This window comes from Echiichthys vipera (genome assembly GCF_963691815.1).
Source record: "Echiichthys vipera genome assembly, chromosome: X".
NCBI lineage: Eukaryota > Metazoa > Chordata > Actinopteri > Perciformes > Trachinidae > Echiichthys > Echiichthys vipera.
The window spans coordinates 12,142,656-12,170,099 of NC_139825.1; the positions used below are offsets into that span (position 1 = coordinate 12,142,656).

The 27,444-nt window shown below is 39.2% G+C and overlaps 1 protein-coding gene across 3 annotated transcripts in view; it reads left to right on the forward strand.

Annotated features, from left to right (window-relative positions):
* Positions 1 to 27,137, forward strand: part of arhgef10la (Rho guanine nucleotide exchange factor (GEF) 10-like a) — a 148,124-nt gene extending 120,987 nt beyond the window's left edge. For all 3 annotated transcript variants that reach the window (XM_083939748.1, XM_083939749.1, XM_083939750.1), the window contains 6 exons: positions 4,983 to 5,194; positions 6,074 to 6,231; positions 10,977 to 11,119; positions 16,351 to 16,522; positions 22,871 to 22,993; positions 23,539 to 27,137. In XM_083939748.1, coding sequence (XP_083795874.1) covers positions 4,983 to 5,194; positions 6,074 to 6,231; positions 10,977 to 11,119; positions 16,351 to 16,522; positions 22,871 to 22,993; positions 23,539 to 24,089 — 1,359 coding nt within the window. In that variant the 3' untranslated portion in view covers positions 24,090 to 27,137. The remainder of the gene's footprint in view (positions 1 to 4,982; positions 5,195 to 6,073; positions 6,232 to 10,976; positions 11,120 to 16,350; positions 16,523 to 22,870; positions 22,994 to 23,538) is intronic.
* Positions 27,138 to 27,444: the final 307 nt, after the last annotated feature.

Here is a 27,444-nt window from a genome sequence, read left to right on the forward strand (position 1 = left end):
AGCTGGCATTAAGGGCACTGTGATATCATTGTTCTTCAACGTCTCTTAGAGCACATACCATTACAGATGACTTAAATGTCCCTGACTTTGTCCTCCCACACCATTTGGAGGGACAATTGTAGCTTGTGCTGTGTGTTACACTGGAGAGTGAAAGGTTGACTGAAATGTTACATTAAGAGGTTTATTTTCCATTTCAAGTGATTGCAGTTATCTATAGGGATGCAAAGATCATACTTTTTCCGTCCTGATACCAATATATACCGGTAAGCTGTAGGCCTTCCTGTGTGGAAGTGACGGGGGTCACATTTTAAGTGTAAGGCAACATCAGGCAACACTTCTTTGCTTTTGTAAGACAAAATGTAACACAAAAATACATTGATATAAATTTACTCAGTTGCTCATAAAAGTATTATAAAAACAATAAATTGGGTACCAGCAATTTGGCAAAACATCGTCTAAATTAACAGGTAAGTTAATGTAGCCCTTTAAAATGCAGAATAACATTTTCAATAAAATTCAAGTATGTAAACATTGAATTTATTTGAACAGATCGGCCCCATTGTCACCAATACCCAATCAAGCTATGTGAATCAGTATCGGTCCGATATCCTATATCAGTATTGGTGAAACCCTTTTAATCCGTTTTGATAATGTTCATTCATTTTTAAAGTATAGCGGTGAGGCATTCAACAAAGAGTTGAACATTAAGTAGGACTAAGTCAAGTCTCAAGTCTGTCAGAGCAGGAAAAGTCAACTCTGCAACGTAAATTATCAAAAAGTCAAGATACATTTTTTAGACCATTAAAATTGCATTTGAAAATTTTTAAATTTTTTATTGTTATGGGATTTTACCAGGTCAAAATTTGGTAAAGTCAAATCTTCATGGAATCAAGTTTAATTGTAAGTCTCAGTTTCAGTAAACTCACCCTGATGGTAGTCTTTTCATGACAGTAAGTTTGCCTCAAAGTCATCCGGCTGCTCGATCCTTTTAAGGGACCCAAGGATGCTTTACTTGAAGGCAGGAGGAGCAACACAACAACAGAACAAGCAAACAAAACAAAACAATAAGCAGGAGGCACATCTGACCTTCAAGCACAGTCAATGTAATTGCTGTTGTTGGGTGTATAAGTGAGGGACACGAGGAGGAGTACAGGGCACTGGTGGACAACTTTGTGAAGTGGACTGGACAGAATCACCTGCGGCTGAACATCAGCAAGACCAGAGAGATGGTGATAGATTTCAGGAAGAGGAGGAACACGGCTTTCCAACATCTGTGCATTCTGGGAAAGGATGTGGAGGCAGTGGAGGATTACAAGTACCTGGGTGTTACCATCAACCACAGACTTTACTGGAGATCGAACACTGAAGCTGTTTACAAGAAGGTGATGAGCAGACTTTACTTCCTGAGGAAGCTGAGATCCTTCAAGGTGTGCAGCAAGATGTTGGAGATCTTTTATCAGTCTGTGGTGGCCAGTGTACTTGTCTTTGCTGTGGTTTGTTGGGGAAGCAGCATTGGAGCCAGCGACAGGAAGGCTGGCTCTGTGATTGGCTGCAAACAGGACACTCTGGAGGCTGTGGTGGAGAGGAGGACACTGAAAAAACTGTTATCCATCATGGATAATCCTCTCCACCCTCTCCAACTCACACTGGTCAGACAGCGGAGCACCTTCTCCAAAGGGCTGCTTCAGCTTCGCTGTCGTAGCAACAGATTTAAGGAAATCTTTCCTCCCACAATCCATCACTTTTTATAATAACTCTCTGACCTCTGCCTGACAGAGAACTCTGCTCTCTCTACTGTTTTCTTTTGTATATATTATTATTGTTATAGTATATTTTGCATATTTTGTTGTATATATTATTATTGTTTATTGTTAATAGCACACTGTGCACTGTATATATACACTATGTATATATTTGATTCTATTTATGTTATGTACAAAGTGTTTATTTGCTGACCCACTACTGCTGCTGTTACAAAAAAATTTCCCAGTCTGGGATCATTAAAGTAATTCTATTCTATTCTTTTCTATTCTATTCTATTCTAATCTATTCTATTCTAACATACTGTACAATACAACATGTAACCACAGCAAAAACAAACTGGTATCCACTAAAAAATAACAGTGAAGGCTTGCCTATCCAGCAAGAATAATTAGTGGCTGAGTGTCCCCGCCCCCAGTTGGTTCTACCTCCCTGGCAGGCTTGTCAAATAAGCGATGACACTAATCATGTTAAAGTGAGATGGGCTATGGGGATTTCTGTGTGCTTTGATCAGAGTAATGACATTGTGTCTAATCAGCTTGATACTCCAGTGTTTCCCTGTTGCTGTCACCTTACTTGTCCCACTTTTCTTTTTATCCAAAGAAGTCTCCATTAACCATTGTTATGTTTCTTTTCTTCTACACTTTTTCAGAATAGTTAAATTCATTGTAAGTGTCAGTGATGGGGAACTGGGAATGCCTACGTCAGAGTACATCAACAATCTGGTGACCCATGATTGTGGCAAATAACATTGAGCTGAGTGTGCCATCATGACTATTCTCCCTCGCTTCCTCACTGCATCCAGAGCAATCTAGTTAATGCTGGCAGAGCATTTACTGTTTGGGAAGTTTTTGCTTCTTGCAAGGTGAGAGCAGGAGTCTGTCCAGGGCATGACTCCAGATATCTATTTCTCTAAATAAGTAGTGATGACTTTGTCAGGACACACTATTTGCACTGAATGTCGGGCGGGGAGAGATCGAGGGGAGGAGGGGATTGAATTGAAAAGAGGAGGCAAAAGTGTTTGTTGACAGGGACAGTGGGGATAGTGGTATTTGGAAGGGTGGAGGGGTGAAGGGGGAGTGGACAGGTTAATGTATAAATTGTGGTGGAGTCTAGGCGGGTGATGGGGGGCTTGCCTCTGGCTCTGGTTACACAGAGTCACTTGAAGATGTGTTGTTTTTTTGTTTTTTTTTTGGTTCCTCACTGCAAGATAAGTCCTCCCTATGTTTTTTCACCCTGTGCAACAGACCATTATTTGTTCTGGCTCATTCTCAAGAGCCCACAGGATAGCTCCTGTCCAGATTCTGCACGCTGATACAAATCAAACAAATGATTTCATGCAAATAAGGGTGAGCATGGAGGAGAAGAGCTAAAGACTATATTTAGCTCATGTCACATTCACACAATGTGATTCATGCAGAGAATACATCTTCGGTGTCTAGCAGCAAGCAGCCGTGCTTGTTTTCCAAGAAAGACATTGTATTTTGTCTGGACATCTACCTAGGTCTCACACAAGGAGTAATGACTGAAATCATATTGAAAACCCTTGGTGACAATTTAATTGTTTAGGAATGGAAGCAATGCCACCTTAATTGGAATTGCATCAGAGATAGGTTGGAGGGCTCTTGCTGTCCTCGTCTTCTCAGCATTGGCTTTGACAGGCTTACACAAAGGCCAGAATAAATGTGCTACATAGGAAATCATCAAGCCTCTATTGAGGCAGACACTCAGCCTCAGCCATGTGTGAATGGCCTTTGGAAGCTTGCTATCATTTGTGGACCTTTTTTGACAACATCTTAGGTTAATTGTTTGTTAGGAAGAAACCCAAACAAGTTGCTCTTAAAAAAGGGACAGACATCTCCAAGCATTGATTGGTTGAAACTTGGTCCAAATTGAGTCACTGAAAAGACCCAGCTTTCAAAAGCTGTGTTCGTACGTTTGTGTTTACTTATTCATTGTTACTGAAAACCGCGTCATCGAGGGTTAAGTGTGACCTTGGACATGAATCATGGAATTTCAAAATTTATTTTCCAGACCTGGAAAAGTCATGAAATAAGTAAAATATTTTAAAGTCATGGAATTTTGTTATGTTTAATGAAATTATTTGTTACAGTTTTCTCTTCTCTATTAGTTATATTTTAACAGAATACTGCTGGTTACGGTTCACTGTTAAATGTTATTTTACCGGCACTTTTTACTGTTTTGTACTTTTACCTTTGTATTTTTTCCTCCACATTTATTGTTTTTCGTCATTACGCAGGTTGCAATCTTAATTTTGTTGTACAATGACAAAGATATTCTATATGCTGTTCAATTCTCTTTTAATATTCCGTAGACAATCTTCTGTGTCATGTAACATAAGACCAAATTTATTTTCTTTAGCTGTTGACACAAAGCAATGTAGCTCTAATATACGTTAAAGCTTGACATCGTTTTGTTTACCATTACATATTTTTCTTAAAACCGGTGGCAGATGTAAGTGCTGGGAAATAAATAGCTATTAGACAGTGAAAAAAAGGTTGCTGGTTATTTTAATACAATAATTAACATTAAAAGTATAAGTAAGTATAGTGTACTATACAGTTGTTTTTGTGTTATACATTGCGAATGGTCATGGAAATTTAACTATGGGTCCTTGAAAAGCCGTGGAAAAGTTTGGAAATTGTGTCCATGGAAATGTGTGGAACCCTGCCAGCAATAGATCAGTTACTTGATCTTTTTAAACTTATCTAAAAAAAGCCTCATTGATAAGCAACTCAGAGCCTTTCAGAAATGTGTGAGAGCCTCTCTGTTCTTGCTGATGAAAAGATTGCAGTTATAAGAATTGTTTGATGTTCTCGAGATGACAGTGTGAATCCATTACATTTAAAAAAAATTGAAGTGATATTTATTAAAAGTGAGGGAGGACTACAAACGACCAGGTCCGACAAGAAGACTGATTCAAACTTTTTTTTTGAATCTAAATTGCTGGCAGGTAGAGAATGTTTAACCAAAGACAAATTATCCTCTGACCTCCATACATTTGATTAAGATAACGCACAATTCAAGCAGGATCTACTGTAAGAGAGACTGGCCTGATTCTGCTCTCTGCCTTCCTATCTCTTTTTTTTTTTTCTCTTTGAGCAGAATAGTTTATTACATGTGTCATTATGATTCAGTCCATTGGTACAGCTTAACATGGGGTCTTGACCTTTTTCAACCAGGTTTTCTTCACCCTACAGGTGGCTGCTGGAGAGGGTTCACATGGGCAGATAGAGATATTTTCCCTCAACAGGGCCATGCCAAGGACTGTAAAGAGCCTGCAGGTAGACTCTGCTGTTCGATGTCTGGAATTCGTGCCAGAACCTTCTCCAACGGAGGAAGTGGAGGCTGGAGTTCAGAGGGCCACCTCAGGGATCGGTGCCAACATTTGTGTTGGATTAGACGACGGGCGGTGAGAGACTGATCACAGAAAAGCTACAGAGACATGAGAATGAATAAGATAAACAAGCAATGAGATCAAATGATGAAATCAGATTTATTGGAAATAATAAAAAAATAGAGCACACATGCTTTTCAGTATATGCCAAGTCTTCTGTTAAAAAACGATCTTATAACATCCTTTGTTACAATCCCCTGAGATTTCTAAGAGTATATATTTGCTTGTAAATATTTCATCAAAGCAAGATACCAGAGTTGATACCCCCAATACAGCATCCACACTGCTACCGCTGCTAAGATCACAGTTTCATTTTCAGATCCCATAAACCTTCTGATCCCCTCTGTGTTTAACAGAGGATATGTTTAATCTCACTCGCCATCATAGTTACTGTGTATAGATGGCTTGTTTGCTGTTTTGTAACCAGAGAATATTCTTGAGTTCCAGATTTAGCCACTTCTCTGTAATTTTCATTTACAGTAGTGTTTAGTCATTTGTAGCCTAAATCATATGTCAGCAATATTTTTAATGCTGACTCCTTTCCTTTCAGTGTAAGTGTCTGTCCGGGGAAAAAAGAAAAAAGACATACAGTTTAGTAAAAAAACGAATTCAGCATTTTAGCACACTTGAAAGACTGTCAGCTCCAATGCTGCTTAACATTTTCTTCTCAGACAGAGAAACAAACGATGCAGTGTGCATTTGTCATTCTGAGGAAGACAGTAAGATGCAGCAAAGTTCAGATGGTGTTTCAAACATGAGAAGAGAGTGGTTGCACGTACACAATGCTTTGCTCCAAAGTGCACTGTTAAATCAAACTGCATGAAAACGAGGCACTCTGTCATCTTAAATGATACTCATTTATCAAGTCGGCTTGTGCTGCTTTTGTTCTTCCAGCATACTGGTCTACGGCAGTGTGGACACTGCAGCACAATGCCTATTGACCCTCCATAACCCACAGGGTTGCCCTGTGTTGTGCCTGAAGCACTCCTCTAGCTTCCTGTTTGCAGGACTGCGGAACGGAACAATGATGGTTTATGGAAGAAGTAACAACGGTAAGGTGCTTTCCAAGATTGCTTCGTTTTGACACTGATGGCTTTAGTTTTCAGTATTGCGTGTTGTGTAATTCTCACTTTTTTGTATGAATTATAAATGTATTATGTTATATAATGGAAGACAAAAATAATTCACGATGCAAAACAGTTAGACCCATTTATTTAAATTGTAGGTGCAGTAAATGAGGCATGTCATTGTGGATAAATTCTGTCAATGCAATACAAACACAATTAGACAAACAGGGTGTATGAATTTCCCAATAAATTACATTTCTAATACTTTAGTTGATGTATTGATATGAGGTCATCCCATGTTTCATATCTATTTTGCTTTTCTAGATAGGTACCGGAGCTTTTGTCTCTTAATGAGCAGTGACAGTGAAATGGACTGAAGCATTGGTTTTGTTCATTTTTTATTGGCTTCAACAAAAACATTTTTTTCCCTACAGTGAAATAATTAGTAGAAATGAGTTTTACTGTTTTCATCAATTATATATTTATGATAGCCTGGCATCACTAGGCTAATTTCAATTGCATATAATCTCTAAGTTCATTGTCAATTTCAAAAAGGCATTATCAACAGTGCAGAGCAACATGCAGGACAGGACTACATAGACTTACAACCAATCAGAGCCATGAAACGTGACCTACCGAATCACAACAACAAAATGATCAGTGAAAACAATGGCAGCTGCGTTGAAAATTATTCTCAAATTAAAGCTTATTACACTAAAATGCATTTCTGAAAACATTTTATGTGAGGAATAGGCAATACAGTAACAGAATATCAAGTCATATTTGACCAGTGAAGCCTAGTTCGACAGCAAAACTGCACAGAACGGACCTGCAGACTGGACGGTGACACTGTCATTGTCTTAATCCTGCCCATATGTGGAAAATGGTTGTGATTGGTCCGTATAATGTCAAGCCACTGGAAATCTGTCTGTATGGGTATCTGCCATAAATTAAACAACAGTGAGTTGAGCCAGAAACCAGATTGATCTGGTTTCTAGGCTACATTGATGTTGCATTTCTGTGGTAAACATTTTATTGTGTTCAAATTTAAACAGTTTCTATTCAGGTGATTGATGACTAGTTTTAGTATTATATGTCATGTGGTATCCATTTAACAGAATGGGAGCATTTATAAAATTATATTTATTTTAGAATGCCTTTCCAACAACTGCCTAAGAATCAATTTCCTTTTATGCTTTGATTCACTTGCCATTGCTACCGATTTTCACATCCACTGTAAATATGAACATAACACATCACCATGTGGCAGATGGCCTGCCATGTTTAGTCAGGCATTGCACAAGGCCAGGGGGTCTTAACACCATCTCAGCAGTGGTTTACTGTCTACACAGCCAGCGGGAACACAATAGCTCTATCACCAGGTCGTTCTTACCTGGCCACAGTATGTCAACGTGCCTGCCTTCCTTCTGTGCTCCTCTGTCCTTCCAAGCAGAAAGGAAGATTAATTACACCAAGCTGCTGCATGGCGATTAAATATTACCATTCAAGCTTTGGAAAAAAAGGGGGGGAGAAAAGGACAGGAGAAAAGCTCTGGGGGGTGCTGGTGAATGTGTGTGGATTAGGCACCTCTTTTAAAGATTTATGCCCTTAAAGTGAAATTCCAGTGTAAAATCATCCCAGGCACTTTTTAGGCAAATACACTCATCAAAGAAGCCATCAAGACAATTTTTTTCGTGCACTAACAACTAACAGAGAAATCGTGACAGTACGTTGAAGGCATTAAAACGTCTTTTTTAACCACTAAAGGTGCGTTCACACCGGGCCGCGTGATCATATTTATCATTATATGATCAAGCGACACGTTTGGAGCCACAGACAATGGCGAGTAGCATCCTCAAGCTCGGCCATGTTGTTCTAAATAAGTAGTTATGCTAGTGCTAACCAGTTTTAAGTGTGTGCACTTAAAAGACCATTTTGTTTTAGTGAGAACAGACCGTCAGTGATTTAAACTCCAAAGCCATACAGGGTGCTGACCTGTCTCCGGTAGATAAGACCGGGATACGCTTCACTCTGTAGTGTTAGCTTTCTTCTTCTTCTTCTGGATTTCTGGGAGACTAGATGGCTAAAGGCATGTTGCTGCCATCCACAGGTCAGAGGTATATCCATTATTTTATTATATCCATAGGAACAGTCCGGTTTCCCTGATGCAGTCAAAGACTGCAACAATGCCGGCTTTGGAGATCCTCTGGATGATATCATGGAGAACTTGATGACACTTACCACAATCTCAACACTGATTGGCTGTCGTGCCGCACGCCTGAAAAGTTCAATATTTTCAACTCGCTTGTTGGACGCGTTTGAAGCGACATCCCATCCATCTTGTCGCGCAAAATGCACGTAACTTGTCATGCCTCCTCAAGTCGCGACTGTACCATTGACTTTGTATGTAATTGGTCGCGTTTGTTGCGTCTGTCACCCCTGTCGCCCCTGGTATGAATGCACCATAACACTGCTCCAAATAACACCAAACCTCTGCAGTAGCATGATAAGAGGCCTTACACATGAAGCACCAACATCGGGGTTTATTAAAAGAGTGTTTTGAAAGGCTTACCTATTCCATTAGTACCAGCTCCTCTTGTAGCAAAGTTCATTCAAGACGAATACAAATACAATCTAAAAGGAAGGCGCCATTGAGGATGTATTCCAGTGAAACACGTAAACCTTGTGGATTGTGGCAGTTTGGTGAAATATCTTTACCTCCCTTCTATCCGTAGTCAGTTACTGCCGTTGTGCTTTCTTCTTCAAGCACGCATTCTTTGGGTCAGAAGCTCTTCTGGGAATTAGGAAGTTGTCCTTTTCCAAATGTTTGCTGCAGACACGGTAAGTGTCTCAATCGGCGTCTCATTGTACAGATTCAAAATAATAAGCCACAGGTTTATCAGAGCATGGTCATCGTACCACAATGGCAGCCCATGAAAAGTCTCTGAGTTGTAAGCTTTCGTTTTTGTGTCGCAGCCGGGAAAGATGCAAACACGAACCATTCTGTCTCTCTTCACTTCAAGTTGCAGGCTAGTCGTCTTCACCAGTGCTTTACTCACTGTGCGTCTTCTGGCAACACACGCCCCCCCGACCCCTGCTCCCTGACCTCTGGCGTAACGTTTTGGGGCTGCAGGAAAGCTGTGTGGGACTTTTCGAAACCCTTTACCATCTATTCTTAACTTATATTTCACCAAACTATCAAACCACAAAGTTTACGTGTTTTGCTTGAATAAATCATCTCCTTCCTTTTAGATTGTATTTGATATCGACTTGAATGGACTTTACTATGAGAGGAGCTATTACAGAGTAGGTAAGTCTTTCAAAACACTCTTTTTTTATAAACTCCTATGTCACTAACTACGTTGTTGTTTCTTTGGTAATGTGTAAGGACTCTTCTCATGCTACTGTAGAGGTTTGGTGTTATTTTGAGCAGTATTAGTGGTTAAAAAAGTCTTTTTAATGTGTTCGAGTCACCGCCCCGAGCTCATCCGTGTTAGCTGCATTTGGCTGTTAGCGACTGTTAGCGACTGTCCTGAATTTCTTCGTTAGTTGTTCGTGCATGAAAAAAATTGTCTCGATGGCTTCTTTGATGAGTGTATTTGCCTAAAAGAAGCCTGTGATTATTTTACACTGGAATATCACTTTAACTAGCATGCTACCATCTAAAAAACATTCTGAAGCAGCCATGAAATGCCAAGGCCTCAGTTGAGCCTTGTATCAAAAGGCATTTGAATACATGCAACACATTTTTCCATAGTAAATTTGTGTTCCATCTTTCATCACCAATATATGGACAAAAGACACCGTGTCAACTTACAATGAAAATATTTTGAGTTTTCGGTCCTAAAAGTCCCCAACTGTGTTAAATAGGGAGAAGCGTTGGTCTTCATAAGCGCAAGGGGCCAGAGGTGCATTTACAAGACTGAATTCTGAAAAGGTGGGAAAATGACCTTTATAACATGCCAAGCAATTAACCTGTGGAATTCAGAAAGCATTGTAAAGTAATTTCTGCTATGAAAGGCAGAAATAAACGACTTAAAATGTTATTTAAATGGCTGGGTGCATTACCTTCTCTAATTTTGCGTAATTAGCGCATAGCAAAGGAAATGCTCACGCAGTTCCCTTAATAATGTGCTTCTATAGAAACATGTGTCTTGTGATTAAAGCTGAAAGAAAAAAAGGTCTGCTTAATTTTCACGCTGATGAAGCTAAACGAGAGAATGAGAGAGAAGATCTGAGTGGAAAGTAGATTAAACTGTTACAGCAGACTTATTAGCATGTGGGTGGCAAAGGTGCAAACATTGTGCTGCACAGTTTGTGGCAATTCAGATGGAAGTCACTGTCTTTTTTTGGAGAACCAGTTGTTTGTATACTCTCACATGGCCGTCTTCTTTTTCATTCAAGAGAGAGAAAAAAAGCCTCCATTGTGAGCCATCCTTACTGATGCTTCAGTGTTTACTCAATGATGTGAAGTAGCTTCATGAGAATTTTAAAAGGAAACACAAAGCTAACTTGCTGTGATACAAACGTGAAGAATTTAATTGAATTGCCTCGCTCAATGTGATAGTGTTCCAATAGAAGTGGGATATGTGTTCAGAGCTTATTCATATAACTTGTATCATCAATCATTTGAAGGGTTTCTTTATTTCCTTGTGATATTTTGATTGTAGTTTTGAGTAATGTATTTGTTTTACATTAATTGCTTTGTTTTTGTTTGTTTTTTTTCCCAGATAATTTTTCGAACCCAGACTCCTGCAGATGTGTGAGACTGGGCTCAGAACCAGTGCGGACACTGTTAGTGTTAGACGACTCAGTGTGGGCAAGCTGTGGAAACTCTGTTACAGTCATGGACATCTCCAGCCTCACCACTCAGGTAAATGACCACATCATTGCTAAGCACATAATGATACCATTTATCTTGCTACTCAAAAAACCCCTGGCAATTATATTCATTAAAGAAAAACTGCTTCCCTCTGAGTGCGAGCAAATATTCAAAATTTTTCATTATTTAAATGGGTATTCTTAATTAAAGGGGATTGTTGACTTTAATGACTTAATTGACTTTATTTCCTTTTTAATACCCGAAGAGCTCTAATATCCAGAAGCTGGGAATAAGTGGGACTGGATGGAAATAGCCATGTTTTGTGGCAAACATAGCAAAATATAATACAGTATAGGTTAAATACTATATCCTTACATATAAATAGTCGATATTTGTAGTTTTTTACACTATCTCAGCAACTAAACAGGAAAAAATAAGGATTATATGACCCATAAGACCCACCTCCCCAGTTGATTAATATTCTGTCTTCACAAAAACATGGTTTGAAGACCTATATGGATGAGTTCGTAAGTAAAGCTGCTATATAAGGTGCTTTACTTATTTGTCTTGTTGGTTGTTTTGTTTTTTTGTAGCATTTCTGGAAAAATTCCTCTCTCTTCATTTTCTGAAAAGATTAATGCACGCAGCCTTCAAGAGCCAGCATTGTAATCTGTAATGTCATCAAGATTTACTGCCTGGAGCTGCTGCATAGACAACCAGTCAAACTCCTTGTAGATTCATACAATGTTTGCTGGAGTTCTGACACAAAAATAAGCTTCATATAGCCGCTCTGAGTTATGGTACAGGAATGTTCACCATTGTCATCAGGAAATCATCCTGGGTTTTGTCTCTGTCATACTTTCTATTTTTGCGTAGTCACTCACCAAGGTTTTCATCTTTATCATTAGAGGTGAACCGGGGTGGGAGTGTGGTAGACAATAATGAATGACAGAAGAAAACTCTTCTGGGTAATGTTAATATGGTATTCAGATACCGAACTGCAAATCATTACCATTTATTAAAGCTCCCAGATGTGAGTGTCTGTAAATGGGGAAAGGAGCATGTGCGCTAAGGAAACCTTCCCTGGATAAACAAGTAGAACAAAGGCTGTGGATGGCATGTAAAAAAATCCCATGCTGAATTTGAAAAAATAGACACACACTAAATAAACAAAATTAATGTGTCATATCCCCATCCTCAAATACATTTGTTTTCCATTTCCATTGTAAATGAGCTACATTTGCAGAAAAAAACTGAATCAGCAAAGTGGGAAATGTGCAACCTTTATCAACAGATGTTTTGGTTGACCTCATGCCAAATCATAAATAAGCAGTTTATTAACATTCAGCAAAGTAGCAAACAATTATTTAATCAAAAATGTGGACAGCTGTGTAACCAGAAGGTTTGTGGTTTGAATCCCAGCCCTTGCACTCTACATGTCAAAGTGTCCTTGGGCAAGAAACCCAAACTGCGTGTAAATGTGCATTTGAATGTTTACCGCTCCTAGTGAGCAGGTGGCACTTTGTGCGGTAGCTTCTGCCTCCAGTGTATGAATGTGGTGCTAATGGATCAAAGTTGACTTGTTTTGTAAAGCATTTTGAGTGGTTGCTAAGACTAGAAAGTTGCTATTTAAATGCAGTCCATTATCAAGGAAGTACAAAGTGTGTACATGCATTTACAGGTTTTTCTTTTAAATTTAAATTTGTCAGCTGCTTCCCGGATAATCAATACAGAGACAGCCACTTATTGAGGCTGCCTGAAGATCCTCATAATCAGGAGTGGGCTGAGCTTGGGATGTCTCCTTTTATTCCTTCACCTCGTTTTTCCTAGTCCAATCCTCCAGAGACACAGGCTTAATCAGCTGAATGGCCACGCAGTGGAGGCACAGTTCTGGTTCACTGTATCTCCCACAGAGCTTAACAGGTCAGCACTGGTTACTTCTTTGCTAACCTTGTCTTTCTCACTAATATGGACTCAAGAGGGCTGCGGTGCATATCCCAGATCTGGAGAAGCAGTACTCGGCACCTATAGCAGGAGATTTGACTTCGAGCAAGGCTAGAGGGTTGTAGACTTATATTAACATCACTTCTTTTCGTTGTTTTCCCTTTTGAATAATTTATCCATGACTATGCACTGTGGCCTGTCCAGTTTGAGACCGCTGATCTTTGCACCATACTGCTTGATTTACTCTCTTTTTTAAATCTTAACAGTCAATGCTTTGAGGACACATTATTTAAATCTAACAGAAACCCATAGGATCATCACCACTTAAAATGTGTATGTACTCTCAGCTTTGTATATTTGATGTTGGGGATACATTAAAATGACAGGGCTGACAAAAACTCAATCAATAAAATCGCTACGAGGAAACAGACAGATAAAGATGGCTGAAGGAATGTAGTTATGGACCGTTTTATCAGTCTTAAAATGTATTTATCTTATAAAAAGCTCACAAAGCCTCAAAATGACACCTTTGACAGTTTTGACTATTTTAACAAAGGAAATTACCCGGAAACAACTCAGAGTCGCAGCTCAGTGAAGCTGTAGTTAGGCATAGTGGTGATTTGAGCGTGAAAGTCTGAACCTAACTTTGGGGCAAACATCATGAGTGTCACCATAGTCATTAGACCTTATCTTCTGCAGCACCATAAATGTACTTTAAATGCCTGTACAATTCCCTTGGAATCCATGAAGGGGCTCGTTAGCAGCAGGAATCATGGCAGACAATGGGAATTTGAAACAGCTTAACTTGGGTGAAAATTTAGAAAAACTCAGTCAGATTCAAAATCAAAATAATTTAACAGAATATAAACATAATTTGATTATTTTCACCGCATTGTTTGTTTGTTTTGTTTGGTTTTACATGCTTTTACACATTTTGTTGAAACTTACCAACACTTTTGCCATATTTTAGACATGTCTTAGCTTTGTGAGTTTCTAAAGGCCAATCTCTCAGAGCTTCACAAACCTTAACAACGCAGGACATGCATGGATATACAGCCTTTGATCAATAGTGACTGGCAGGCCTTGTTCCTTCCTCTCCCCATTACTTTTTCTGTTCTACCTGCATTGTGCTATCACTCACATGTCCACTCAACTCCTTCGCCATAGCTCGAGGTGATGTATACTTAGCACTGGGGAAAGGACAAAGACACCTTGTCACCTGGCATAATGAACGACTAATGAGTTGCTCAGACCAGTTGTAGTGTTCGTGGCTTCAGCTCAGTTGTTATTTCCCACTGCTTGTGGAGGGATGCTGCTGTTAGTGTGACACTGCCGTGTTTAGTGTAAAGGGCACACTACTACTGTCAAGCTTCACTGACCACCTCATCTCTGTTAGTGATGCTGGATTCAGCAGACTAATACTGGGTTGGCAATGGGCAACAGTTGTGGCTTGTACTTACCCCGTATTTGACACAGAGCGAAGAGCATTCAACATGATTAGTCTATCTGTGATAAAAACAGAAATTTAAATTGATATTTCTGTAATCATTGTTTTCAGCCACTTTTTGAGATTCCTATGTTTCCATGTTAAATGACACTTGTATATATAGTGTATCTTTCCAGAGTGCATTACAGGTAGTTTTAAACATTTGGTAAGCAATATGGCATCCTACAATTACAGCATGTCATCCATTGATTAGCTGGCAGTCGCTTTTAGAGCCACCAGCCTTGATAATGATTAATATGATAATTACTGTATGCATCATATACAGAACACCATGACTGCCTTATTCTGCTAAAACATATCAACTTATTTCCATTGCAATGGGTTATTGAAGGTGAAATGTTCCTTTAATATGGATAACTATTTTATTTGGTGGTTGCATTTGAAAAACGAAGAGATGCATTGCATATCCTTTCCATGGCAAAGCATGAGCCCACTGCTGAGGAGTCAATTAAAAGAGAAAACACATCAAAGGCTCCTCTTTTTTCCCCTAATTTCAAACAAAGGAGGACCCACTGGCAAGGGCACATAAACAGGTGGTAATCCCTGTCCGCCAGTGCACTTGGTTGGGGGGGGGGGGGGGGGACTAGCGCTGACTAATTGCCCAGCCTCATTCAACTCATGCATCGGCAGTGATATGAGTTCCAAGATGATGCCTAAACTAACCCTTGTCACGCCTCGGACTGCAGGGGCTGCATGTGTTGCCATGATAAGGCTTATTGCATTTATTTCAAGCTACTCATTAAGACTGTGTGCCTGAAACTCTCTTTTGCTATTGTGCTCTTAAAAATATATAGGCCAGGGAAATGATGCAAAAATGTGCCCCGTGTCTCAGAGACTCCTTAAATTACAAAATTAGGAGGCACAGTTAGAATTTATTTACAGAAAAGAACATGTAGAGAAACAACTGAATGTAAGATCCAGGGACCTAATCATGTCATTTTATAATCATGACAGCTATCCTTTAATGTTTTGACATGAAGGAAGTCTCTAGTCTGCAGTTAGACAAATTGAAAAATTAAGCAAATGCTAACACTGTAAGAAAAACAATGTGAGCTTTGACATGCATTTCAGACTAGTTTTCGTCTGTAAAAGTGTAACATTGCATTGGAATTCAGTCAGTAGAGACGAGCAAGCTGAATAACTTAGAACCTGGAGAGCAGGAAATGATGGAGCAACTTAAAGTTACTGTCTGATCAAGCTGTTAACTGTCAGAATCACACATGCCACCGAAGCGAATATCAACAAGAGACTCTTATTTCAAACATTTAGACAGGAGAGAGCTAACCTTTTGGTATTAGAAATGTTTCATTTTCCATCATGAAAATAATGTCATTTGGTGATGATGTGGGTGATTGCATTTTATTTTCATGTTGTCCTTATTTATAACAGCACCAGCCATATAGTGGGAGTCAGGGGTTGAGAACAGGAAGGTATGTTGAGCTCAGTTATGGAATTGGCTACTTTATATATAAGAAAACAGGCTGCCAAGAAATATTAAAGGTAGATAAAGAATTATTGGCTCTTGGTCAAGAGATGTGTGGACATTGTGAGGCAATTCTCAACTGCGAAAGCTCGATATCTGTGTTTGCTCAGTATAAGGAGCAATGAGCTGATGATATATGGGCTAAACTATTTGTGCATACATTGAGGATGATAAAATATGACTATATTATAACATTTTCCTCCATCTATTTTGTCTTTTTTTAAGATATGTAATTTACATTTTTGAAAACGGCCTATGTATGTTTTGAACTGTGTCTTGTAGAATTGTCATGACAGAAATAAAAAAAAACAAAAAAAAACTATAGGAGCATTTTTGTTTCTATTACAGACGTTTGAAGTCCACCCAGACCCAATGATCAGCATCGCACATATGGCATGTGCCGGTGGAGGGGTGTGGATGGCATTCTCTGAGGGTTCCTCCATCCGTCTCTTTCATACTGAAACACTGGAGCTTCTGCAGGAAATTAACATCTCAACACGCTCAACGCTGCTGAACACTGGTACACACACATCACACTTGGTCTTGACCTCCATATGTATAACCTATCTTTACCTTTATTTATCCTGTAGAGCAGTTGAAACATTGATTTTGGTGGAAATGTATTTTAATTAAAAAATAATTTAACAAAATTGTACCAAAAAAATGATTTTAATTGTTCTGGTCACATTTTGTGTCTTAATTATAAAAGAGCAATCAAAGGGCACCAGTTATACACTGATAATGTGCTCCTCCCCAGAATGGTATTCTTGTCTCATCCAAGTTGTTCCATGGGTCTTGCACTCCGGGGACTGACCTGAATAAGTAAGCCATAATAGAGCCATGGGATGAGAGATAGGGATTAATAAAAAAGGAAAATAAAGTCATTAAGGAGCAGTAAAATGGCAGCCTTAAAGACTTTCATACTTATTGTTTCCATGGAAACATCTTTCTTTAAACTTCCTTACTTCTGTGGTAACTCTTTTCCTTTTCACGTACCTCCCACTTTCCTCCCTTTTGAGTTAATATTTTTCTTTTTTTCCCACTTTCTCTTTCTCTCTACCTGTTTCATCTCATCCACTCTGCTTTAAGATCCCCCCCCCCCCCCCCCCCCCATTTCCCTTCTCTGTGCAGTCCATTTGGATGCAATAGATAGCCCATTACTTCCTGTGTGCCTTCCTTCATGATGAATGAAATATTGATCAGCCACTGTGGGTGTAATTGAGAAAAGAACTATGACAAACAAATTAGACAGCAATGTAGCATACATAAAACTGTCTAATGATAGTGGTGATAACTACAGCACATGTGACTCAATGTCTACTTGCCTCAGACATGTTCATGTGGGCCATCAGCTCATCCAGTAAATGTGAAGATCATTTTGAGCTTCAGGATGCATGCATCTGGATTTATAAAATGCGGTCCTTTTCATTGAGTCACACCAGACTGTGATTGATGTATTTAGAGCAACACTGTGCAAAGCTATGGTATTAGAAAAAAAACCCAACTAGGTTTTCTCTCATGAGTTGGGTAGAGATCAAAGAATGAAAACAAACTTTTCTCTTTTAGATCAAAGTTCCTTTCTCACCTCTTTTTTTTTGTTCAAGAGGAGAATTAAAGGAGTGCAGACCTATATGGCAGAGGTGTCTGGAGAGAACCAGCGACCCAGAGGTCATTTTCACGCAGCACCATGCTTCCCCTTGAAATATGCAGCAGATTTGAGAAAGGGTGGCAGCCTCAAGGCTTGGCCCTGGGGGGAATTACAGGGTGAAAAAAAAGAGTTGCAGGGCTCATGTCTTCAGGGTCCACAAAAGGAAGAGGATCTTTGAGGATCTTAAGTTGTGATTTGTTGAGCTCACAAGAGAAAAGAGGATCCCCTCCCGACACTCAACAACCACAGATACTGCCCATGAAATACTGATAGATCTCTGCACCCTGGGTTTCTCCTTGACGTATGCTAGGACATGCAGTAATGATATACCCCCTAATCCTTTCCCCTTAATGTGATTTATACTCAACAGGGAATCCCAGTTGCAGTAAACAACAGAGAAGTTTCCTTCTGAGGCAGAGAAAACTGCTGATCTCTCCTCTACTAATGCCTTTAATAGTTCTGTCCTTAGGGTGAAAAAATAATATTCTAAAATAAAGTCCTCAGTGATATATCACAGGGAAACATTTATCTTTGGAGACATCATCTTTTTAAGGCAAATACTGGCTTCCACTATAAACCCACTGCTCACTGAAGAGTGTGCATTACTACAAGAATTGGAGGTACGAGATTGCTCGAGGTTCAGATACACCTCCTATATCTCAAGTGCCTTTGTCATTATCCATTTTTATCACTGTTCTTAAAGACAATGCCTGGCGCCCACATCTTCCGGCTTCAGATTTCATGGTAACCCAAGAGTGGGTGTTTGTGAGGATCACTCTCTCACTGCTGCAATGCTCTCTAACCATGATACAGATATAATCTGTGTGGTTGTAGATAGTTAAAGGTAACAGGGAGAGGCCTTTGCTTCGCCAATGCCAATTCCACTGCTATGACCCTCCAAGGTTTCCATCTAAAGGCATCTGCTCTCTGTGCTTGACTGCTCTGCCTCCTCTTTCTCTTCTACCCACAGCATCAGTTTTGGATGATTAATCTCTGCACAGTGAAATTAATTAATTAATGCCAGTGTTGAGCCACACATTCAAATCATCATAATCTGAGCATGACACAGAACAAACATGTAAATACAGCTACCCATGTAAATGAGCATTCTCTTAGTTGAGATCACATGAGTGTATGTGTAATTCAATTACGGTTGCCATGGATATTGCAATAAATGGTTCTATAGATAAATAGGTCACAACGGGAGGCAAGAGCTAAGGGACCACAGAAGGAATGCAAAAATAAATCTAAAACAAACAATGTTTTCACCCCTTTTGTTAAGTGGAAACAAAGGATGTGCATGTATAATAAGGTTGTGCAATTATCCTCTCCTTGTCTACAAAAGCAGTTCTGTGATGGAGAACTTCACAGCATAAAACTTATGTTGACGGTTACATCATTCTCTATCACAGAACTTTCCCTTTATCTGAAGAAAATCACTGCTTAAGCTCACATCAAAGATTATCAACAAACACTGTAAGGGACAAGACAATCACTTTGAAATTCTTCATTTGTCAAATTAACAGACAACCACAATAAGCACCAACTTGCTTTTAATCATCGGATCTGATTGGCTAAAGACAAGAATAGACAAACAAATGAATGCAATATTGTCTATGTTGTGTAATAATTTAAACACAAATTATGATATCAAAATATGTTAATATGAGTATGTAAATATATGTACTTTTTAAATTATCAGTGTTAAAGTTTATGCCATAGTGCTCTATCTTCCATCCTGCCCAAAGCGGTGCACAGTGCAGCGCAACTGTCATTGCTAGTTTGAGACTGACGCAGTTGTTATATTCATGCCCAGAGCCCATATCGTGTAAGTAGCAAAACGTACTTGCACCTACCTCTGTGCCACTGAGTGTGTTGGCCTCGTGCTTTGGTGGCGTATTGCTATCTTCTGGCAGCAGAAAGTGATTGTGCCACTGGCGTACAAAAACCTGGTCTAAAGTCACAGTACAGAATTTATTGCTATTTATAGGGTGAATTATTCAGACTTTAAGATTTAATTTTGTGTGGATGGGTTGCGGGTGGGTGAAATAATACATCACTGATGAAAATATTAAATACATTCCTAAAATACAGACAGAGTGGAGCTGCTGCCGCTCCACTGCATGCAATTATGCATAAAAGACAGCAGCAACTTGATTGATTACTTCAGAAGCTTTAGTTCTATTTCCTCTGTCAAGTTTGACTACAGTTTGTTTTTTTTGTTTTTTATATCCTAAATGTCCCATGGTATTTACTGATATGACTTTACTGTGTACATGGAAATGTTTCCAGAAGCCTCTCCAATCATTAAAGAAAACACTCATCAATACAATACATACTTAAAAATCAAAAGCCTACAGGGACTGGGCAATGGGTTCCGTGCATCATGTTTCTTAAACACACATAGGGACATGCAGCAGTGCTTCTCCTCCTGAGTTAAATAGGTTATTAATGTATTTTCTCATATGCAGTCAAATGGGGTTGTTGATTGGACAGAGGACTCCAAGACAGATGACTGGGAGACAACGGATGGTCGACTGCTTTGTGCTTGAGCAGATCCTTTTCCTCTGCAGAAAATTGCTCACTTCTCTAATCTCATGAAGTCCATAAAGTCACACTGTGCAACTATGATGAGTTAGTGGCAATCTGAAATTAAATTATTGACCTTAAAGTCAAAACTGAATGTTGACAGTGCAAATCTTTCTACTCTACGCTTAAAAGTAACCTTTTTAAATAAGTCTTTATTAAACCCAGTACAGAAGAATCAGAAATATGTAAATATTCATATACGTACATTCCGCTACAAAGTGAAGTTGGGACGTTGTGTAAAACATAAATAAAAACAGAATACAATGATGGGGGGCATGCTTACCACTTCTTAAACTGTTGGAATTGCTGCTTATTGGAGTTGGGGTTAAAGTCAAATGATCTAATATCAGAACACTATTTAATAACTACTATAATAGTTATTTGTATCAAAATAAAGTCTGGTTAATATAGATATAGATAGATACTGTATGTGTTCTTAGTATTGTAAGGTTCTGTATAAAACACTGAAAGACTGTGTTCACCCTCAACAGTTATCAGTGGTTCTGTTTTCAGGTTGAAGTTGGGTGCTTGCTTAGTATACTAAACTAGAACATTGAAAAAATCATCAAGATGTAAGTTGCTCTGCCAAGTTAGCATTAACAAAAGGTCAGGTAGAATTCAAACATGTACACTGAACATACTCACACAGGCCCGAAAAAGGGGGGAGTGTGTGCACCTTGGCCACGTAGAGCCGTACTTATTTAGAAAGGTTATGATGTCTATACTTTTTAGGATGTCTGTCATTTTACCAATAAAAGAGAATGTCCCCGCATCTCAGTTTTTCTACTACAGTAGGTGGTGAAAACCTTCAGAGCTCAGCATTTTAGAACCACTACTTTTTCATACACAGACATACAACGCCAACTTCAAGTCTTGTTTCCTGCTTCTACGAGAGTTTTTCTTTCAACACTAGCAAGTAGAAAAATCAAATTTTTCATAATCTTTTGTAACCTAAAGCCCTGGGTGGCTGTGCTGTGCATGTGTAAAGCTTGTCAAATAGATTGATCAAAGACATTCCCAAAGCTATGTTGTACCGAGCCATACTGCCTCTTAAACAAAAGACAGAGACATACTCCAAGCTAGTAACTCACACCTACATGTTACCTGTGAGTTTGAATCTAGAGCTGGGTATTGGACGGGATCCACATGAGCTATGATGTCACATGGGTTATAAAAGCCAGCATGCCAAATCCTTTGTCTTTCTAGTCACTTAACGGTGCTGCAGGATGAATCAAATGTATGAACTGAACAGTCGGTACGCAACGGTACCATCACGACATGTCATTGTCGGTTCTCGAACCGGCACCGTGCGATATCACCATGATGTCAGTGTATCTAGGATGCGTGTAAAGATGTGTAGGTGTGTGTCTTTGGATTAGTATGGGAGAGAGAGATAGAAGAAAAAAAGAGAAAGCGATCAAATCAAAGCAAGCAGTTCTAACCCCCAAAAAAACAAACAGCTGAGTCTAGTATCACTCAGGGACCTGAGCTGCTAACTCTGAGTTCGTAACCATGTCAGTGGTCCTTAACTTATAGATCACTGACTTTGCAAGGATGCTGAAGCAACAAAGGCAAAATCTCAGCAGTAGTGAAGTCTCAATGTAACGTATAACAGAAACAAGAAGCAAGCAGAGTGATGAAATGGATCAACACAGCAATAAACTGGACTTGGTGGTCCGTTATTTACAATAATAAGTAAGGTTTACACAGCAATACATTTAACAGAAATACAAGATTGCTCCACATTTATCTTTTTGCTAGAGACGTGTACTTCACTTTCTCTTGTTTAAAGGTCTCACAGTCCCTCCACAACCTCTACGTGGTCATCCGCCATCTTTCCCCCATCTCTCTCGCCTCCCTCTTGTATAAACAAAAACACACACACACACACACACACACACACACACACACACACACACACACACACACACACACACACACACACACACACACACACACGTTCTCATGTGCCACATGCTTGTTTTGTCTCATTTAGTTTTGTTTTTGAACTTGAAAGAGCAGTTGTCTCTTGTCTTTTGAGGTATTAGTGCTAATAGGCTATAATAACGGGTTTTGACGGCCAGTGCTCAGTTGAAACCCTTCCCTGTTCACTTCATAAATATAAAATGGTCTTTTTTAAGTAAAATTATTTTTCTACTGTATCCACGTTATGGTTTTTGCTCCCTGATTCCAGGGAGGTATCCCGTTATTATTAATTCCTATTAATAATATTTGTATTAGGATTAATAATTTCCTTTTTTTAATTGCTAATAACCGAACCGGCTCCGACCTCTTCGCCACAGCTAGCATTGATAGCCAACATTCAAAGTATTTTTACTTTTTCCATCATGCTAGTACTGCAGCTTCCTTGAACAGATTCCACAATAAAAAGTAAATAGCATTTTGGAAGAACTTTTGGTAATAATAAAATCAATACGAGTTAATAATATACCCTCTAAAAGATAGACCATCCAGTCAGTAAAAAAGGTATAATTTAGTCAACGGGGGGTTATCTATAATTCTTTCAAAACGCCATAATCTGTTGTAGTTTTGTGTCTGTCATTCTATAACAGCAGGAGGTGAAGAAAACTCTAAGAAAACTATTTTCTGTCACTGTTTTCTGTATTGCAGGTCAAAAGAGCATGCGAGTTACAAGTCTTCTTATTTGCCAGGGACTGTTATGGGTGGGCACTGCACAAGGCTTAATTATCACTCTTCCAGTTCCCAAACTGGAGGGCATCCCCAAAATAACAGGTAAGGATCATACGGGGACAGCTGATTGTGATTGAACAGCCTCTTGAGATGTTAAAAAGAAAATATTTTTTCATAATAGAAAAGTACTGTGCACTGCCCAATATTGAGCTCACATTATTTCAGCTCTGGAAATCAGTGTAAATATTAGGCAACACACAAATCATACTGTATATTTATATATTGTTCAGAAACTGCCTTCCAGCATTTTGGTAATTATGCCAAGTGAATGAGGTCACTAGTTTCCCACTTGCACAAACCTTACTTCATGACCGTCTCATTCCTAGCTAGTTTATTAATATTATACTATGTAAACACAACACAAGCTTAAGATGCCACTATTATTGTTATAGCAGCAGAATTATAATAAATGAATCCCTAACTGGCCTACACTGTGATTGAGGGTTGTAGACATTTTCTGTTCAGACATTCCCACTGCAACTTGCACAAGAATCTCCTTTAAGTTTGACTTCTGCCCTGGATTAGGAGCAGTATTGAGTGTCCCTCTGGATGACATTTAAATATTTTTGTCGGCCTGCCTCCTACAGGAAAGGGGATGATTTCTCTAAATGCCCATTGTGGACCTGTGGACTTCCTCGTAGCGTCCACCAGCACTCTGTCTCCTGAACTGCTGAAGAGAGATTCTGTCAGTGATGGCCCAGACTCTGCCTTTGGAGGCGAGGACCGCAGCGACACCTCCTCTCAGGAATCCCTGCAACAGTCCTACCAGGGAGAGGGGAGAGGCAAAGGACGCGGCGTTCTGCTGCAATACAAGCTGCGCTCTACATCTGGGCTACCCGGACGGCCATTAACAGCACTGGGCGACGAAGCATCAGACTCCTCCCTGGAGTCTTTGGAGCACAGCGTAGAAGATGGATCTATCTATGAGCTCAGTGATGATCCAGAAATGTGGGTTCGGGGACGTCCTTGTGAGAGGGACGGGGGGCGCAGGGACAGGGTGATCTCTGCAGCAGTTATCTCTGGAGGCAAAGGCTTCCGTAGACTGAAGGAAGGAGCAGCAGCAGCAGCAGGTACTAGGACAAGTGGGGAAGGTTTAGAGAATATTCTTATGGTATGGCAGCTTCCCCTGACAGTGTGATATGTAAAATACTGTATATGGCAAGGTGATGGGTATTTATAGATGTCTACCCAGCTTAGCCTTGAATCAACCATTCCATAACATCAAGGGATTTGAATAAACATGTATGATGTGAAGGCGGTGCCACTGTTACAGAGCCTGACATGTTATCATTTACCCTGTGGAATAAAAAAGCTAAGAAATGCTGTTAACTGTCAGCCCATAGAATGCTTTGAATGTTCATGTGCGTCATCATTGTCCCAGCAGTAGCAGAGGCCGCCACAGATTAGTTCCATGTGCTTGTTTTGATCTGGTTCATCTTTCTGCCTTCGTTAAGATTGATACGCCTCAATTTAACCTCATCTTTGCAGTGTGTGCTCTGCCACATTTATTTTATGAGAAGGACTTCTGTGTGAGCACCCATGGACAGCATGCCTTTGAGAGGCAGCCTTTGTTGAATCTGCCATGCTCTGCAGAGTTAGGGATAGACATATATGATCCTGTGGGAGAGATCCCATCTGTTTAGAGCTGAAAGCTGGGGACTTCCACCGCATCACAAAGCACATTAGCATCACTTTATTAGCTCTGCCAGCCTTTCTCTTATCCCATACAATGTGAATGTGCGATACCTTCTATTCTGTCTCAAAATTGAATCTGTGCTCAAAAAAAGGATTTAATTTTTTCCTGTGTTGTTGCAGCTGTTGCAAAAACAAATTGATTTTTGGTTACGGAAAATGAGTTGAGTTGCTTCAAAGAGTTTACCATGCCTTTCTTTACTTAAGAGGGTCATGGTCGTACAGACTTGCTCCAAAACTGATTTGGAAAACAAAAGTAACAAGACTCAAAGATGTTATTGCTTTACATTACAGAATCTATATATGCACTGTGGAAATCCTAAAATTATTACAGATTTATTGGAAAAATAACTTTTTGATGCTACATTTTAGTATTATGTTGCCCAAGTACTGTAAATGCCAGATATCTGTTTCATTATTTACTAACATCCATTAACTAGATGAAACAAATGTGCGCACAGAGTTACACAGATCACATTAGATGGAAACCACAGTTACACATCAAAAGCAAAACTCTTTAAAGGAATGTTGAAATAAAAGGGCTGCAGCCATCCAAACTCTCAGCTATGTATCAACGGAGAGAAACCACCTGAGAGAGAAAATGAATGGTATTTTACAATACAAGCATACAATTAACAGGCACTGATTGATATTATCTCTGAAATTAACCAGGACACTGTAAACCGTGTCCCATTGACATTTCATGCTAACATTTGCATTATTTTATTTTGCATTTGTGCATATGCATGTCATAGGTGCAAGAAAGTATCAGCCAAAAAGAAAAGAACGTGATTGATTGGCATCATGTAGATATAATGCTGTAAAATAAATTACACTCATTTATTTTAGCTTGCTGTTTGCAAATCGCTCCATCAGCCCATGCCACCAAGCTATCAAAAGCGGATTCATGCAGTGCCGCCAAGCCCCAGCCAACTATTACGTTAGCTGGCAAGCTAACATTAGCCAGTGAGTGTGTACCTGGAGTCTGGATAAACTGGATCTGGATAAGTCTGGATCACACAGAAGGGCCCCAGTCTGGATTCGAACCAGGAACCCTCTTGCTGTGGGGCCACAGTGCTAACCACCACAATCTTATCCGCTAACAACTGAGATTTAATCTCAAAAGTATTTTGACCTTTGATGGACATTGACTCCTACATTTACTTACACTACACGTGTACAGGTGTTATCCATGCACTGAATATTAATACTTATGAATAAACGTACTTTACTACTAATAAGAACTGGTACTGTACTAATTAAACATGTATTCCCTTTTGTAAAATGGACTCTGCAACAGTGTTGATGTTTTAGATGAGACTGTATAAGGCACTGTTTGTGCAATTTATTTTCCTGTGGTGTTAAAAGAGAAGTCCCTTTTATTACAAGCTGGCTCTTATGTTTTTAGGTTTGGCCATCAGTTATAGTAACACTTCTTCCACAAGTTAATTGCTGCGATCTGGATTGCGATTGAATGCACATGGTGACATTACTAAAAAGAAGTCTGGTAAGATTGGAATCACAAACAAACACATGATCATGCAGGTTTTGAACGAACACCCTGGGTTTTTTTGTTGCACGTTTAAAAACAAATAGGACCTCACCTATCATGTTCATCATCAATCATGTTTACACACCGACTCTGAAAGCTTTGTCCGTCATTGAAGTTTTCAGAAGAGGTTTGATTCTCTGTATTTTTTCACATCCACAAGAGCCTTTGACCACTAAGGGCTACTGGGCATGCACATCGACAAACAACTTTACAATACACAAATTAAAGAATACGGAGATGCAGAATTTAAAGATACTGTAGGATTTGGTGATCGCACAACAACTCAGAATCCAGATGGTACTGATGTCAAAACAAAGGATCTACGAAAGACTAGACAGTAGTGATTGCGCTCTAAGAAGTTAACGATAGCGTCCTGCTAATGTCATTCATTAGCCCCATTGGGACTAGCACCGACTTAATTAATTAAGTTCCTAGCAGCCCTTGACTTTAAAAGCAATGAACCACAAAATCATCCTCACTGTTTAACGACACTGCTTGTTTGTATTGTGATTTTTTTCGCAATCAATAGAATAATAAAGTATATCGGATTAAGTGTACAAGGTTTCTGAGTGTAAACCTTTTTTTTTTTAAAGACTGAACCTAAATTGTCTGTTGCAAACCTCTGTCACAATAACAAACCAACTTTCAACCTCTACATTGACCTACTTGCCAAACAGTTTTCCTGTGCAATGAGGCATTACTGACATGATGGGTACATTGACCTTTTTTGTTTTACCACCTGTTGTACAACTGTTGCCATGTTTACAACCTATGTGATCATCTGACTGCCCGTTTCTTGAACTCTCAGGCTTTGATGTAGCAATTTCACACTTATTGATTACTTTGGTGCGTACAAAATTACAATAACTGACTGAAATGATGTCCAAACCTACAAAACAAAACTAGAATTATCCATTGATAAAAAATGATTACACTTAATGCCGTAACAGGCCTGTGGAAACAGAACTGTTTTCGCTTTGGTACAAAACTTAAATGTAACATGTCTAAACATTGTCTAACAAGCTTATGCTAAATTAAAAAAATGTTTAAACTTGAGTTTGACCTTTTTTATAGAATGATGTCAGTTGATGTTGTCAAAGGTACATTAGTTTAGTTTTTAGAGATATACTGTACATCTGCAGTATTATGATAATGATATTACACCTTTGCTTCTTCTCTATGACTCAGCAACAGAACATCATGTCTTTGGTGTATTATTTGGATTATCTTCTCACTTCTTTGGTGTTTG